Source organism: Etheostoma cragini, chromosome 14 (assembly GCF_013103735.1).
Source record: "Etheostoma cragini isolate CJK2018 chromosome 14, CSU_Ecrag_1.0, whole genome shotgun sequence".
NCBI lineage: Eukaryota > Metazoa > Chordata > Actinopteri > Perciformes > Percidae > Etheostoma > Etheostoma cragini.
Window position 1 is genome coordinate 5,426,793 of NC_048420.1, and position 18,536 is coordinate 5,445,328.

Genomic DNA, 18,536 nt, shown 5'->3' on the forward strand with positions numbered 1-18,536 from the left:
TTTTTTCAGAGCGAGACCTGGACAAGAGGGCACACCGTTACAAGAATGCAGTCCTTCAAGGATTTTATATATATGTATGTATATATGGATGTATAGTTCTTTAAAAATAAATTATAAAATTACTCTGGGCTGGGTTTTCCTAGTAACCTTACTAAAAAGGCTTATCATGCTGCAAATGTTGGTATAACATGAAAATGGCTGGTGGATTTAAGACAAAAAAATAACAATTTATTATATTAATTAAATTTGAAGATACTGAATGTGTCAGCGGCTTGTTGGTTCTTAACAAGACCTGGGAAACACATTCATACAGTTTGATATTGGACTTTAACTTACCATTGCACTACAATAACAAGCGTAGCTGCATGTCCTCAATTTAGGTCATCCTGTACGTCTCATCTTTTCCCCGCATCCACCGTGTGTGTGTGTGTTTGTGTGTGTGTGTGTGTTTGTGTGTTTGTGTGTGTGTGTCCTGAGGAACCCGCTGTAGAGAGCCGACAGGACTGAAACAGTGGACATCAGAGTGAAGAATCCTTACAGCGTACATTGATGTTAAAATGTAAACAGGTTGGCAGGACGGTCTGAAATGTTTTGTTTATAAATGTGAGATGTTCAAGTCACACACGTCTCGTATTCACATCAGAAACGAGGGAATGAATTTGGACATGTATGTGTGTTATTTCAACCCGTCACTCCCGCCTGGTCATTGGCTCTCAGAGTTACATACTGTAACAAAGTCTAAGACGTGGGACAGCTGGGATTGGTTGAAGCCACGGGAAACTCTGGTTATTGGTCAAGTTGCGTAACAGTTGCCACGATTGGTAAAAATTGCGAGTCGCACCAAATTTACAGTGATTGGTTGAATTTGCGTGAATTGTTGCGATCACGACATTGCAACATCGTGAAGGGACTGACAATAGAAAAAAATTTACAGGGTGAAATGCAATAAATCGTACACATGTGCATAGTGGCACTCAATATTTAACTGTCTCTCCCCAAAGATAGTCATGGTGTTAAACTCAGCTTTACACACAAAATGTTATTAAAGGAGCTGTGCGAAAAATAAACAAAAACCTTTAACTGGGAATAATTGTCTCTAACAGTCCCATCGATAGATAACAGATCATTAACAGTTAGCTAGCTTGCCTATTCAGGTTTCTTGTAATGTTAGCCTTGGTTGTATATTTCTTCTTCTTCTTTCTTGATTTCGGTGTCTGCGTTTCAAAGCTGTGGTGGAAGACATTTTGCCATGGCGGGCCGCCAATACAGAATCAACATAGAGGAAACACTGGTTACAAAGCATTTTGGAGTCTGAAAACTCAAAAGGATTCAGGACTCAAGGAAGCAAAGGTATAGAAATAATTCAGCTGCTCTTGAGCCACATGTTTCAGCAGCAACAAACCTCGTCAGGGGAAATAGATGTACATGCATATTCTACAATATATAGGGCAAGTAGCTTACCCTGGAGCAAAGATTCCAACATAACATATAAAGGAAATTCTCAAATTTCAATAATTCATTTATTTACTCAATCTGGGTCTCAGAGCAGCGGAGGTACATTGGCTTTAAGAGCTTTATCAACCTATTGAATTTCTTTTATTCTTCACATATCACAAGGCACCATTGTTTGGAATGGAAAGTGTGTATTCACCTGGACAGCCTCCTAAGCAATCAAGAAAAAGACTTCTGGTGATATTTTTCAGTGAGTGAGTTCCATGATTCCAAGGCACTAATTGAATTGTGGTATGCATTGTGCCTCGCCAACAGCCAAATTAGAACACGCTATTCACTATGCATTTGCAGCCAGAAGAGAGGAGTCTCGTAGAGCTGGAAGTGGGATAAAAGAATACAACAGGCGGGTTGTGCTCGGGTCAGTGACGCATGTTTAAATCTTTGTGTGTTGAGCACCTGGTAACGACTCAGAGACGGAAGTGGCTCTCGGTTCACGTTGACACATTTTCACCCTCATAAACTGTCACTTAAACAAGATCTTCTGAAAGCACTGCAGTTAGTTCTTCACACCAGGTGATTCTGTGTCGGCATGTTTAGAGGGGTGAGCTCATTTGAAGCTGCAGTTTGGCTGCCGCCTATTACACCTGCTAATTGATTGCTGTGCACGGTTTAAACTTTGGACTCGAAATGCTACATTTTCTTTGCATGCAAGTCGGAAACAATGGTGCTGTAAGCCTTAAAAAAAATAAAAAAATTAAATTAATTGGAGTTGAAACACAATCTCAGTCACAATCTTCCAATTCATGATCAGAGCCTGAATGTTTTGAGGACAACGCCTGGTGGAAGAAAGAAACTCAGTCTTGCCATGTTGCTAGGCAATGCATTAAATATTAATGTTGTCTTTTCTCAGAACGTGTGCACTCTCTGCCCCCCTTGGGATAACCAAAGCTAAAAGATATCTCCATCTCACTGATACTTTTTTTTGTTATCCTCGTTAAAACTCCTATCAGAGGATTTAATTACATTCTGCAAATGTATTGCTGCAGAGCTTTGAGAAATCACTATTGGCTTTGTAGTTTCTAGTTTGCAGTGCTAGATAGATAGAGATACCTAATTCATCCCAAAGGAAATTAAGGTGTCCAATAGCTTACACACATCTTATACACATCATACATTCAAATAGGCACACAGACGTTATGACATTAATGCACACATACACACTACATACTAAGGGGTGTAAAAAGTGTAAAAAAGTGCAATGGTATCATAGTGCAATCAGTCCCGGTAGTTATGTGCATGTTTAAAGGCATCCAGATGAAGGCTTGGTACAAAAGGCAGTGTGCAGAGCAGCCTTAAACACTTAAGTCAATCCCCCTCCTCCCCTCCAGTGCTGATATGCCCAGCTCGTTTCTGACCTGCGGTAATTGAAAAATGGTTATGTGGTATATCTGTGGAGTCTGTGAGCCTGTTTGAATTGATCATGTTTTCAGTTTGAAACCGCTTATTTTGGCTGAATCTGATCATCATCACATCAGATTCTGAACCAGTCTTCAAAAATCTCTGTTAAAACGTGAAGTGTAAAGCTAAAGCATTGTAACTTCTACGTTTTAAATCGTATTTATTTCCCCATTCACAAAAACAATTTTGAACAGGAGAAATAAATCTGTGATGGAGTTGGCACTCGGCCTCACCCTTTCACCTGCTGGGCTTTTAGCCTGGAGTCTTTGTCGTTGCCTCGCCGCACTTCTCAACTGCCCTCTCTGCAAACCCATTTTCCTGGCACTGAAACACAGATGTTATCACTCTGATTAAACGTTCAAGGTTACAACTCCAAATACATCAAAGTCTACCTCTCCCACAAGAAGAAGCGTGACAGCCAACATTTTTGGTAGCCCGGGGGTGGGTGCTCCAGTGTCCTCCCCATCACGTTTTGTCTTTACAAGTAAATCGGTATCTCTAATTGTCAGGGCCCAAGCAGTACAGGCAAGGATAGTTAAGACAAGTTTAAGCTTTATTTCACCAACTATATCCATAAAAGCTTAAAACAAAAATACTTAAAGTGGGTCTTTAACAAAACTGAGGTCAACATAACAAACCACACACAAAGGGGAGAGAATATAACTTAAAATAAACCCCACATCCAACCAAAAGAAAATTACTAAAGAAAAAAACTAACCCAAACTAAATTAGCTACATGCTGCTGTATTTAGTTGTTCAGAGTGCCCCTGCCCACTGCCAGGAGTTGGTTTCTTCCACTTCCTGTGGTGGAGTATAAAACGCAGTCAGACTCCAGCTCTGCCTTGGGCAGATGGATCAGCAGCAGCAGCAAGTGGAGAAACAAAGACAGGTATAAAGCACTAAACAATTCTTATCAAATAAATCCTATAATGAACCAAAATCCATACACTCAGATTGGAAATTTTAGCATCATTTGTGAAAATAATAAACACATCTAAAGAAAATGTGTTTGTTATTTGTGAAAACCGAAACCATTACCACCACTTTAGATGCTGGCGGTTGATAAGGCCGTCACATTAATGATGATGGAGACTCAGCCAATAGATGAGATGAATGACACTGAAGGGATCTAGCATTCCTTGTTAACAAGGCTTTAATGGCAAGAGTAAATCTGCAGACTACTGCCCAGGAAAACAAGTCAATTAGGAGAAAAATAAAACAAATATTCACTGATTCAATTTCATCAAATACAATTCTTTGTTTTATATGTCATAGTACATCAATACTTTGCCTGGGGAAGACTGTACGGGGCCTTTTGGAATCTTTTCTTACATGTTATAGACTATCAGACCAAAGAAATAGTTTAACATTTTGTGAAACTTGCTTACTTACTTTCTTCCCAAAAGGGAGATGAAAAGATTAACAACAATTTCATGTGTTTGAAAAGTATAGCGGTTGACTAAAATTAATTTTCATTATGGATTAATCCGTTGCTATTTCAGTATTTGTTCAGTTTTTTTCTTTTCCTCCAAGCATCAGTCAAAGACAATACAATTAAATTCTCAATTTAATTTTCAAAATGGATGCTGATTTATTTTCTATGAATCAACTAATCAATCAATCGCCATATTGTTTCATCTGTAATGAAGAATGGAGCTTGAGATGGGACATGGCTAGTCTAGCTTATCATAAATATTGGAAAGGAGTGAGAAACAGTTCAGGTAGCTCTTCCTTAACTTCAACTTAAACACCCACAGACACCTCTAAACCTCACTTATTAAGATCATATATCTTTGTTTATACTGTGCAAGACGAAACATGTTGTAGCAAAACAGGTTGTAGGTCAAGTTGTAGCTTTTTCTTGGTGAACAGTGGGGTGCAGCCACTGACTCTTTATGCTAAGCTAGGCTTGCCACGTCTCCCACTCACCGTGTGTAACACACAGACATCCCTCTTGGAAAGAAAGTGAATAAGTGTATTTCTGAAAATGCCCATGGCAGCACCTACGGGCAACACATATGTAAAACTGGGCTGGCTTTCTCAATTAATGACTTCATTAATTGAGGAATTTCAAACAGGAATCTATGCAAGGTTTTCAGGCTGTTGAAAAAAAGTGCTGTCTGGGGGAGAGAAAGCTCCATTTGAAGTGAAATGTGTTTTTCTACATTATCCATCACATCACACTACAACATGGAACAAGATATACATTTTTTGTCACTACAGTCATTTCACGCTCCTGTATACAGTATTTGCTGCTTGTCAACACCGACTCATTACTTTTCTTCTTTCCTCTTTCTAGAAATCGAAAAAATTCAGAAAGATGAGGAGAAAGAAGAGGAGAAGTTCATTGACGTCGTCATCAACAAGAACATGAAACTGGGCCAGAAAGTTCTAATACCAGTCAAGCAGTTTCCTAAAGTAAGTGCTGTAGTACCATCGCCAGAGACTTCTCCAAGAATGTGATTTGCACAGATAGAAAATTTTAGTTTGTTATATTTATAGATAATGAAGCCAACTACAGTCGCTCTGGTTTTGATTTAGATCCCTCACAAGAGCCACTTGACACATGTTGTTGATGCTTTATTTTATTAGATGGAACATCTGGAGGACGGCGTACAGGCACCGTGTCGGCTGACAGAACTGGGTTAAAACTATATTAGGGATGCTACTTCCTGTCTGAAAAATAGTTTCAGCTTTTGAAATGTTACAAGTGTAATTCTCCCTATCCTCCCTCGTTCACACACCTCTCTATTACACTGACCTTGGTCAATGACGCTTTGATGTCTCGGTTACTGAGTAATATACTGGGTATATTAATTTGTCAATGAATATTTATGAATGGATGATTCAAAGGAATTATCCTGTGCTGGATTTCATTTTCTTGAGTGTGCAGTGGATTTAGTATATGTTAGTTGCATGAACTTGGGTTTTTTAGTTCTAGAGTTTTTTTTTCTATGAAAATAAATAGCTTGTAGGGTGAGAGTATGATTGCAATGCAGCACATTGCAATGTGACATGTATACAGTCCAAGACAGTCAGCTTCTCGATGACCTCCACGTGAAATCATTTTGAGCAATAACACTGTTGCCGTTTTTGAAAGCACTTTAGCCTCGCCTACCACAATGGAGCCTTCACCCGCAGCAGGGTTTATTGGAGCTTGGCGCTCGGTGCATGACAGGGATTTCCCGCTGGGAGCACGATGGGGAGGCTGGTGTAAAAGTGAGAGGGCCACTCTTAGACGGGAACATCGCTCAAGTTTTCACCTCAGCCCTCCAGGGGGGACGGACAGCAGTAACCTGCAGTACAGTATGTGGATAGAGAGGACTGCAGGGAGAAAACACAGCGCAGGAGTCCAACACTGAACCAAGTCAGCTCTAGAGGTGCATTTGGGTTTAGTTTCCCCAAAAACATGCTTAATATCACGGAAATGTTAATGGCATCCACGGCAAAATACCGCCAATGTCAGTTTAGCATGCAGGGTTTCAAGAATTGTCCACACCCAGCATTCAGTTTAGCACTTCAGACATTTTAGCTCTGTGACAAACACATCCTCAATCAACACTCTTTTATTTAAAATAATTGTCACTGGGAAATCAAAACTTGCACTGGAAATTTGTATGTGTCAGGAAGCTGGAAACAATCAGGAAAGATACAATCCCCAATATTATAAAAGAGCAATTTTTTTAACCAAATGCTTACCCTTGAATCAGTTGAATTAGTTAAGTGTTTATTATGCCGCTCATCTTTTTCTTTTTTTTTTTGATTATTGTTTGGGCATTTTGGGCCTTTATTGGATAGAAATGATCAAACACGGGACATGATGGTAAACTGTCCATTGTGCCAATAGATGGAATGCACATGAGGTTTGCCTTGATGTTGAGAGGGGCATCAGAGCTGAATTTTAGATGTGGAAAGTTGTAAATTTCGGGACACATCATCAATAGTGTACCTTTTAAATCAGGGGGTGTTTTGGCCTTTCAACACTAGACACGCTCATCAAAGGTGGCCAGCTACAGGGGTATTAAACCTGAGCTTGTGTCCCATGCCCAATTGTTAAAAAAAAAAAAAAAAAAAAAAAAAAGTAGTTGTTTTAAATGGCGCACCTTGTTCTCCCTCCTTTTGGAAGGTGAACATCTGCTGTCAATTCAGTGTAGCACAGTTTTCATAGGCCTCTACTGTTCAATTCTCCCATGGAACTATGAGTTCTATGATGTAAACAGACTTCAGTGAAGGGGACCAGAGTACTAAATCTGGCCTAAGGGTAGTGGCTGCAATCTCAGGTGGAAAGAAGTTTGCAGGCACCAGAGCTTGAGCTTCCCTGGCAGTAGGGTCTTGATGATGTTTTCCAGACTGTTGGTGATGTCCTCCCTTACTTGTTGCACTTGGTCTTTGTCCCCGAGGCTCGCGTTGTACCATCTACCCAGGCTTTTGACAGGTTGCTCAGATACTGTTGGTATTGGGTCATCTCCAATGCAGAACTTCACGTTTTTAAGCTGTCCCTTGACCCCTGTGATGCTTTGTGACTTGTTTGGCTTGATTTTATTCCGTGCCCACTTGATGTTCTCCTGCTCTTTTAGTTCAAGTAGCTGCCTGGTGCATGCTGCAGTAGTGGTCAGAATGGTCCTGTCATCCATGTATGCTCGGATTGGTGGAAGGCGGATCCTGTTCTTAGTTCGCTCACCCCCCACCACCCATCTTGAGGCCCTGATCATGACCTCCATGGCCATTGTGAAGGCCAGGGGTGAAATTGTACAGCCTGCCATGATGCATTGATTTGGTGATTGGCAGCACAATCAAGACTCTACAGCTATAACACAGCTACAGGTATAACGTTTACCAAGTTCAACAATTTAGCTTTTGCATGATAGCTTGCTAAAATTCGGTTATTAGCAAATTAGCTGAGGCTGATTGGAACTGTTGCAGGTATTTCGTCATAAGGGAAGGTATCTGGAAAATTTAAAGTGCGATCTGTTGGTGCGAAAGGAAAAAAGGTCAGGGGATCACCAAAGATATAATTCATCCTGAGGGAGCCTTGTCTGTACAAAAGATCATTGTGATCTTGAGATATTTCAGTCTGGACCAAAGTGGTGGACAAGTGCTCGACATTGCCATCCATGGAGCCATAATGCTAGCATGGCTGAAACACTGTCTAGAGATTTAGATGAATCGCTTTTGTAGATGGTCCAATTAAATTATAAAAATGTTACTGTTTGATAGTTCGTGCCATGCAATGAATTTGAACAAGATTGTAAGTAAATTGTTGGATTGCCAGACCGATATTAATGAGGGGAGATACCGTATATTTCAGATTTCAGTTGTATTTTCCACCGTGCATTGTCTATGGATCTTTTTCAACAGGTAATTATTTTTTGAAGGACAGAATAAAATCCAATCCATCAATTTAACTGCACGTACATTTCTTTGTTTCCATTGTGCGCTCAGTCTGTGCAAGCTATACTGCACATCGTTTTTTTTTTTTTAGATGTTAGCTTACATAGCGATTGTTTCAACCGCATTTCAGTGACGACATTTCAACATGTAGTTTAGACCTGCTTTAAAAGCGGTGATGCGGTTAGCGGTTAGCGATGGTTATGGCCAACAAATTTCTTATTTGGTTCGATTATGATTCACAAGGTCCAGATTTGAGTACTTTTCCGATTTATTATCAACTACGATTAGGGAAATTTCAGTTAAATTACCAATTTTGCCTGGATATAAAAGCACAAACTAGAAGCAACCCTCAAATGTTTTATAATGCACCAGGTAAATGGTGCAAAGGGAGGTCAATTCGCCACATCCATGGTGAAAAGGCATATATTCAAAGATTGATTTGGGGATTTTATTAATTGATATCAGATCACTCAAACAAAGATCAACCTGAATTGACTGACTGAAATAAAGTCACTGACAGGCTGTGGAAACAACATACGAGCCCCAGACATTTAATAAAAGCTTTGATTTCAAAACCAAATTGACCTAGTTTCAACACGGATGTTTAAATTTCCTTGTACCTGCTATTCACCCAATCTAAGCTCACTGGGTGCTTTTGCTTTAACTCTGAGAAAGAGTCATTATGCTCAGCAGGTACTGGCATGCACTGTGATGAGGAGCAGCCATTCATTTTTCGTGAGCCCTGAGGGCTGTGTATTGTTTGTATGAATGTATGTCGTGTCATCTGGAGGCTGACCTAAGTCTCCTAGGTTCACAGCTGAACAGATTTGCTTTGACAGCTTTGATAAGTAGAGCCACTAATACGCTGTTTAGAGCTCCAACAAGCCACTGAAGGAAGACAAATTCAATTTGTTCTATCTGACAGCTAGCGATGGCAAGAATGATTGGTCTGACTTGAATGGGTTTTCTCCTGAGCTGCGAGCATCACCTTTTGGCTTCTGGCATTGAAGTGGCAGAGATATTTTCCAAATAGCCATTTAGCAGCACGTGCAGAGAGGTTAAATTCATCCTCCGCACACATAGCTTTTTATCAAAATGAAGCAGGCAAGGACAACAGGCAGCAAGTTCCACGCTGTTGATTCTCTGTGATGGAGCTGTTGCTCAGCGATGACTTTTCATACCAAACACTGATGTAGTTTTTCACTTTCTGAGATATTGGCATGAGTCATGATATAGGACTGTCTTATCGTCTGATTTGAAAGGGACATTTCAACATTGTAATGTAAGCTCTGCAGCAAACACCGTCTAATAGATGCTCACACTATACCTTTTTTTACCTTAGAAAAAGACAAGATTGAATGTTAACCATGGCTACATAAAGAGAGAGCCTAATATTTTAAATCCTGATTTAACCTACACAGTAAATAAAAATATCCCAAGTATTTGAACAAGGGTGCAATATCGGCACTCATCTGTACATTTTGGCGGATCTGCGGGCCCTCTCTCAGAGAGCATCTTTGTGCAGAAAGCACCGCAGGCCATTAGCAAGGCGTAAGCAGTCCCACTTGTTTATTTCCAGTTCAGACTGTGACTTTTCTCTGCGCCGAAAGCAGTGATTTATCCTTGTGCTGTCATTCCTGTCCTGCTGTCCTCAGCACAATCAGTCCGCGCTGGCTCTCTGTGAGCACACCTATTGCCATGCTCGCAAGTAATTCCATTCAGCAAACGATGAAAAGATCTCAGATGTGCCCGTCGTCCCTGTGCCACCCTACCCCCCTTCACCCACTCGTTTCAGATGAATATGGTGCAGACATTCCAATTCTGATTTCAGTCTTTTTTTGTATTTTTATTTATTTTTTGGGTGCAACCAGCACCACAAAAGAGCAGCACGCGACAATCTGTGATTAAACATAACAGCTTTGATTGTGGTGATTCTGGACAGCAGCAGCACAATCCTCTCACACGGTTTAATGACACGAACCAGTAAGAGAACCCAGGCAGGTTGTTTTTTGTAAGTCACATAATCCCTCATGATCACTAAAGCATTAGCAAAACACCAACGCATCAATCACAGTAGGAGTCAGACAGATTTTGATTTGTGATAAACGGCAGGGATTACGGGTATGTGTTCAGTAAGGCTCGGATATTTGGAGGCTTGTCCACACGGGGAGATGCGTGTGTGCCTCTGCAAACGCATCGACTGGTGCTCAAATATCCAGATTAAGACTTCTCTCTGACATTTTACTGGCATTAGTCAAACAAACATGGAGCAAATCTGCATGATCTCTTTTTAAATAATCAGGATTCTAAAATGGCCCCAAACAAATACCATTACATCATCTCACTCTATAACACCTGAAGTGGCTCAAGACAGTGTATGAGATCATGTTGTAAAAAACGCCTGGGGAGAGATCAAGAAAGCATGGGCTTAGTGGACCGCCCCGCCAAAAAAGATTTAAGAATGGGAATTTAAAAAAAGAAATGAAACTCAACTTAACATTTTTTTGTACATGTTTTGTGTGCCTTAAGTAATTTTTCTTTGGATTGGCAAAGTGATTAAATTAGAAACTTGCCAGGAAATGTATTGCTCTCATGGTTCAGAAATTCAGAAATTACTAAATTCTTCTTTAATTAAAAGTAAGTAAACAGAGGACTTTTTCTTCAGGTGTTCTGGTAAATAAGTTGGTAAGCCCAGAGTATTGATGCATTTTACTGGATCATAATTCAGTTCAAGAACATTGTCACCCCTTTCTCATTTGGAGTTTCTTCCTATTTCAAACATTGCATGTTCTAAAGGGAAAGGGTTGTTTATCCTTTCCCCGGCTACCCTACGAGCCAACGTCTAGTTCCATTCCTGGTCTCACAAAGTCAAACCAGTAGGAGAGTATGCATTTATATACGGTTTCATAGTCCAATCTTTCCATTAATGTGAATTTGCTCTATTATTGGGCTTTTTTCCTTATGCCTGTGTGTGCACAGTTGATATGGCTCCTATGATATGGAAAGCAACTCAATGGCACTTTGTTCTTGATCAGAATTCAGCTTTTCTCCTTGTTCAAGCATTTTTATCCATTAGTGCAGAGCACTATCGGAAGGACGAGGACTTAGATATTCATACAAACATGCCCGGACGCTTTGTGTCACACACAACCTGTCAGGAGGATGGAAGGGACAAAAGCTGTAGTAACACGGCGAGATGTTGGCTGTGTGATCTGGCTTTGCAAAACATTGTCCAAGAGACGGCGCAGCTCAGTGATCAAGGCTCTATCTGATGATGGATGCGCCGGACATTTCCTGACAACCTCTGTTTGCCACCATAGCACCGTCTCCTTTAATGATCCTTTTTGTAAATTAAAATTAGAGCCAGGGGCCTATCTTAGGTAACCCATACGTTTGTGTCCCAGATATATTTGGATATCTGGGATGTGCAAATTAAAACATAAATATAACACATTACTGTCTAACCACAATTTTTTATGTAATCGCGGTTTCTTTGTTCGACCAAATTAGAGTATTTTTTTAAGGAGATAGGTCACACTTTTGTTCCATCCAGGAAACACGTTTACAATGCCTGCGTGTCCCTATAGCATCACACAACAGTAGCCTAGCTATCCTATGATCCCATGAAGTCCTACATGAGGACGCCCCAACATGAGGATGTGCCAACTTGTAATTATATAAGTGTACCGGCCGGACTTTGGAGCTAAAGCTATGCTAGCGGCAGCTGTCATTTGTTGCCATAGCAACTAAAACATCCTAGGCTGTAGCTGTCTCAAGCAAGAAAAATCAAACATGCTGTGCTTTTTGCTGTGTTAACGATTAATTTAACAATTAATGCTTTGTTATCTATTGATGAGGATACATGTTCTGTCGTCAAGATAACTGCGTACTTGTGTTGACAAAACAGTAATATAACGATTCAACCTGGGATCATTCAAAACTTTAAGTAAGTAAGTAATGATTACATATTTTTGAATTTGACTAAAAAAGACAGTAACATTGTTAATCGCAACTGTGAGACATGTAATTCTACAGCAAAATTTAAAATTGTTACAGCTCTAATGGAGGTTTTGCAATGTTTCAGATGGCGTAAGCAGGACCCAAGTTATCAACATCTACATACTCCAATGTGAAGGTGGAAATGACTTATAGGCCTTTTCATCAGTCCAAGGTTATAACTTTGCAAGAAGCTAATTTTTCCCCATTTGAGTACAGGGTCAGTAATTAGCACAGTGTGGTATGGTCTTTATATGAGGCTGAATAGGGCCGTGTATGACCACATCCAGCCACAGGACTTGGGTTAATTACAAAGGTTGGAGGAACATACAGTAGCTGAGAGCTGCTGGAGTTCAGCTGGGCCAGGATTAAAAAAAGCAACAGTCACTTACTGCATTAGAGCGAATCACTAAAGCCTGCTTCTCAAAATCCCTCACCCAGGAATTGGCAGGAGCCTCGTAATAAGCACTCGCTTTTTGAACAAAAGGCAGGAGAGAGGTGTGAGGTGTAGAACCAAACTGGCAGTTTGTTTTTTTACCTCCTGCCTGCTAATTGATGACCTAGATGGTTGAGGGAGACAGCTGTATAACTCAGTGGTAGAGGACAGCATGGGGAGGGGGGGAAAGCATGGCTCTCCTTTTGTCTCCCCAAACCATGTCAAGCTGCTGGTGGAATTGTGTGTTGCCTGTGTAAATGTTGTATCACTTTGATGTGTCTGCACACAACATACCTCGACATAGTAATGCATAACATTTAGGTTTATGTTGCTAAAAAGCAGTGACCTTGTGAATTAATCAAAGCCAGGAAGCCTTTGATAGACAGCGACATGCCAGAGGCGATCACGTTTAATCTTAGCACATTATGATAATATTGCACATTAAATATCTATATCAAACATTCAGGAACATGCATTTCAACAGTTTGAGGAAATGTAAAAAAACAAAAATTGTAGCACTGGGTAGTGGTACCCAGGGGTGTAGCACAAAATTCTGGACAGTGAACACAGGTATCCTCTATGGAGGCCTAAATATAAAATATATATATATATATATATATATATATATATATATATATATATATATATATATATATATATATATGCATGATATAACATTAATGTTTTAAGGCTGAAGGGCCTGTGACTGACTTCGTGGTGTCCTTTATCTTCATGCAATACAACACCATAAGCCATGAAAAGGTGACACAGTGAACCTGGGTTGAGATTCTTCCACACTGATCAAGACACGGACAGGAAAAACTGCTGATAAGTTTCCATTAGCTTCAGTCGCTGCTTAGCACAAGAAATGTCTTTGCTCTTTGTCTCAAACACACAGAATCTGATTGATCGGCGCTCTCGCTCTCTGTTGCAGTTTAACTTTGTCGGCAAACTCCTCGGGCCACGCGGGAACTCGTTAAAGAGACTACAGGAGGACACTCTCACAAAGATGTCAATTCTCGGAAAAGGATCCATGAGAGACAAAGAAAAGGTAACACTGCAGTCTGTTATTCTCCCCCCCCTCCTCGTTTCTTTCACTCCTTTACCTCCATATCATTTCAGCTTGGTCTGCTGCTGTCACATGGTTTGAAGTGAAAGCGTGATAGGCTTACCTTCAAAGGTAAAAGTGCTACAAGCAATATTACACGTTTTGTTAAGCTTAAGCATTTTTATTGTCACATGCAGCAAACATCTCCTCACTATCAGCTAGTTGCCTGTCCCCTGAACACACTGTAAAAAAACGCGGTCTCTGTAGACAGCACAGGCTCCACAAACGCCAACAAGAACAAAATGTTCCCACCTGCACCAACAAATATGAACAGTGTTCCAGCCAATACCGACAAGAAGGTGTGGGTTCGGGGAGTTATTACCCGAAAGGGAGGGGAAGGGGACGGGATGAAGATGATGGAGGGGCGAGCTAGCCTAAGTTTAGTTTGACAATACTTTGAACGTCAACAAGTAGTGACGTCACCGAACATTGCTTAGAGCACCTTTAAAGAAAGAGACATTTCAATTTAAGAGGTGCAATGAAAGTCCAGCGAAACATTTGGATTATCAAAAAGAACACATTAACAGGAGGTGACTTTATGCTGTTCTTCCAGTTTACTTCAGTGTTAACATTGCAGATTACATTAGACGACAATGAAGCCTCATCAGACATGAGCTCCATCATTTCTGAAGTTAAATCATGAAAAATTCGTTTGAGTAATTTCCCTCCTAATTTTCTCAAACATTTGGCAAATAAAGTGTCAGCAAAAACTGGAAAAATGCCCATAAATGTCTCGTTTAGCACAATCAACAGTCTAAAAACCCAAAATACTTAGTTCACTATCATAAAATACTTACATAAGAAGAAACTATTCACATTTTTAAGATAAGTTTATTTTTTTATTTTTATTTTTTTATTTTGCTTAAAACACAGCATTAATTATTTATCAAACTGTTATTACATTTCGTTTTCAAAAAACATCTCATTGTTAAAATGAATGATACATTTAGCAGCAGCTAGTTTGTACGTTACTAAACATGTTTTACAAAATGACAATATAAAAATATGAGCACATGGCTCAAATCTCCTGATGAATAATTGTTTTTCCCTCGACTTTAACCTTAGGTCTATGTTTGTCTCATTTGAAATTCGGATGGGAGCAGAACACCCCAGGAACTCAGACTGCGTTTGATTGACAGCTCATGGAGCACATACTCTTTTGAAAAACAGCTTCATCTTGAAAAACAACTTTCAAAAGTGTATGAAAATGTGAATGATCTTGGGGATCACCAAACACGCCTGACATCTTTCAAAGCGTGTCACCTAAATACACACAGAGTATCAAGTGCAGATCGTACACAGGATAACACGTTCTTGATGGATGCTTTGCTTTTCCTGTAAGCTCTGTCACAAGATAAGGAAAAAAAGCTTTATAATGATTTGAACATGAATGGAATACTTTGTCTACTTTGATTACTTTACTACTTTGTAGTAAAAGTAAAGGATGGGGTTTATAAAAAGGCTGAAACATAACATGCTCGTATGTTTGTCAGGTTGTCAGGTTCATAATTGTATTTAGAGGTTATATCAGAATAGGTTTACGTGGTTTAATTTTCACTTAAAACCATATTTTTTATTGAACTGCACATTGCTGCAGCTCCTTTTTCAACTTGTGTGTTGAGCTCTCTGTTTTAGCTACAGAGGGAGGCATCTCACTTCTGTTCCTTCTTTGTTCGGAGTCGAACATGCGCAGTAGCTAGGTAAGGACTACTAGCCAGTCAGAAGCAGAGTATGAGGGCGTGCTACGCTAACAGCTTGGCGAGTCTTATAACGTGTTTTACAAAGTTACGCATGTTTGTCTCAGAAGAATAGGCTTGACTACAATAGAGAGTTTGGAGCAGTTGGTGAACAGTGTTTTCTGTGGAGATGGTACCTCCCTTTGGGGAGGGGGGGGGAGCCTTTGGGCTTTTTCACTTTGTTAACCTGTAACATGCACAAAAAGACCTATAACACTGTGAATGAAAGGGAAAAATCAAAAAGGATAAAATGAACACTTTAAGCAAAATCCAGTTTAATGACTTTTATCATGCATGCTCATCCCAGTGCATAAAGAGAGGATATAAATGTCTCTTTAGCAACAGAATTGATTGCAGACTGGACTGGTTCACAGAGAATAAATTGATTCCACTTGGCTTGTCTGCATCGTTCCTCTCCCTCTGTTTGCCTGGCGTGATTTATTGGTGGCGGTGATTCTTGCTATCATACTGTACAGCACATTCTATTTGATAACTGTGATCAATAGTCTTTGATGGTTGACTCCTCTGGAGAACCTGAAGAAAAAGATCTGTCATATAGATGTGCTGACCTCAGCGGCCCTTAACTGTCTGCAGGATTCATGACTGACAGTTTCCTGTCGGGGATGCTTGGTGCCGTACCACTTCCTCTTTTTTAGGAGGGGAGAGATACACCTTTTGCCAAATACTACCACTTTATTTTCAGCTGGGTGCTGACTTTCTGTTTTCAGTTCAGCCACGCAGCGCATACGCGGCTCCAGGGAGGGGCTTGGGGTGCTGTGGGATGGCCATAACACCCCCTTTATAAAATGTGTTATGTATTTACTCTAGTTTATATTTAAATAATGAATACATACAATAATAAAATAAACCAATTATTCATAAAATAATTAAACATTTTTTTATATTATTAATAATAATAATAATTATGTATACTTTATTAATCGTGCAAGGGGAAATTATACTGTTTTTATTCTGTTGTTATTACACACATTACACACGTGAATTACACACACATGCTCAGTACATGCAATTACAGGATTTCTGGCCTTTCAAACTACTCGCTACGGCGTACATTCACACGCAATCGCAAGGCAATGCAAGTCAATGGAGGCCAAACGGCGTTGATAAACCCGCTAAAAGCTAGTATGCATTTTCATAACAGCAGCAATGACAATTGGCGTGTCACACATACAGTATGCCATTTTATGAGTAAATTACCTTAGACCAGGGAATCGCAGCATGGCACGTGGGTGAGGAGTCATCTAATAGGGGTGGAAGAAAGAATTTGACTCTTATGTCTGTGAACATTACAGTAAACATGTGTTTAACATAACTGTGAATAAATGCATCACCCAATGCAAAGTTATCCAGCGCACAGGACATAGTTTATATATAGGCCTGAAAAGGTGTTTGAAACAGGTTCAGCCGTTTATTATTATTATTATTAAGTCACTACAGATATGATAACGTTACATCATAGGGACCATGGTACAAGTATAAATACTGTGTGAAGATGCATGTGTATATGTTCTTTTGTGTGTGGTGTTTCTGGCGTGCTGCATTACTCTTCTGCAAATATAAGCTATTGTATGAAAGCTGCAGTGATGATTGTGTAAACCCGGAATGTTGGCTGGTATTTGACATATGTTCAGCGGGCTAATTAGAGTTCTATGGTGCTGTTGCTTAGGCAACTTTAGTGCATAAAAAACATCAATCTCTCCTTTGCTTAGTAAACTGCTGCGGTGGCGGGTGCGTATCTGCGCGTGTGTGTCTAGGCTACAAGTGTCGAGGGAAACTAAATTTCAGAGCACCCTCACTGAACATCCCCAGAGCACCAGCAAAAAAAAAATCTCTGGCGCCTCCGCCACTGGCGCAGCGTGTCATCATAGTTTTGAGCTTGTCCACCGCAGAGCCAAAAGAGGGGTCTACGTTCAAGACCTTTACAAGTCAAGTTGCAACAAAGCTGTTTATGGCATTACGGAGGCACCATGTGAAGCTCTTTGTGGGGATAATGTTCCATTCTGTGCCTGCGGAAGACATTAGATGGAAATGTAATTGTAGTCTTGCTACTCTGAAGATACACTATGATGGATGTGATGGAGGATGAGCTATATAATTTTCAGTACATCTAGAAAACCTTTTTAAAACACTTACATATGGCAGAGACACTGCAAAGAAACTGGGATAATTGCTCAAATTTTTGCTGCTACAGGACCTTGATCTCATGTTGACACGATTGTGAGTGCAGAGAGGTTGAAAGGCGCCGAGCTGTCGGAGTCAGAGTCTTGCCGCCTGGTTGTCCTGTCGCTGTCAGAGCGGGATGATGTAAAGGCATCCGTGTCTCCGCGCCCCCCTTCTCGTTAGCCCCGTGATTAACACATCCATTTTCCTCCCTGGAGCTTGCACTCCCGCTTTCATTTTCCTGGCAGACAAAACAATCACTTTGTTTCACATTTGGTAAGTCCTGTGTCAGGTTTAATTGCCAGCTGAAATACCTTCATTGTGTGAAAGGACTGCTCTGGAAATGTAAGGACTGACCGACACAGAAAAATAACCAAGCTGTGTTTGCTTGCAAATACATATTAGGTCCATTATCATTTGCAGATCTTAAACTCAACCTTAGACTTAGAAAACTTTAACGTATATGAACTATGGGAGATAAAGTTCAGGTTGCCAGTGCTTTGCAACAAATTAACCATTTTATTGTATCTTCCAGCTTACAGGCTTGCTTCGGCCATCTATTCTCATTGTCATATGAGTCGATGGCGCTCACACTCATACAGTACAGTAGCTTGTTTTTTGCCTCATTGTTTAAGTCTTTTGTCATTACCAGTGTCTTAATGCCTTTCCTTGCTCTTTCCCTTTACCTTTTGCAAACTCAATCATTCATACATTTATTGGGGGTTTGGTTTGTGTCCTCCCTAAAGGTGCAGGAATGAATGAATGAATGAATGTGAAT

General features: G+C 40.2%; 1 protein-coding gene across 2 annotated transcripts in view; it reads left to right on the top strand.

The window, feature by feature from the left end:
- The window catches only part of khdrbs3 (KH domain containing, RNA binding, signal transduction associated 3), a 123,108-nt gene that overhangs the window by 48,271 nt on the left and 56,301 nt on the right, over positions 1–18,536 (top strand). For both annotated transcript variants that reach the window (XR_004659243.1, XM_034891435.1), the window contains exons 2-3: positions 5,210–5,328; positions 13,668–13,784. Coding sequence is in view for 1 of the 2 variants with exons in the window: in XM_034891435.1 (XP_034747326.1) it covers positions 5,210–5,328; positions 13,668–13,784 (236 nt within the window). In the remaining variant the exon portion in view is untranslated. The remainder of the gene's footprint in view (positions 1–5,209; positions 5,329–13,667; positions 13,785–18,536) is intronic.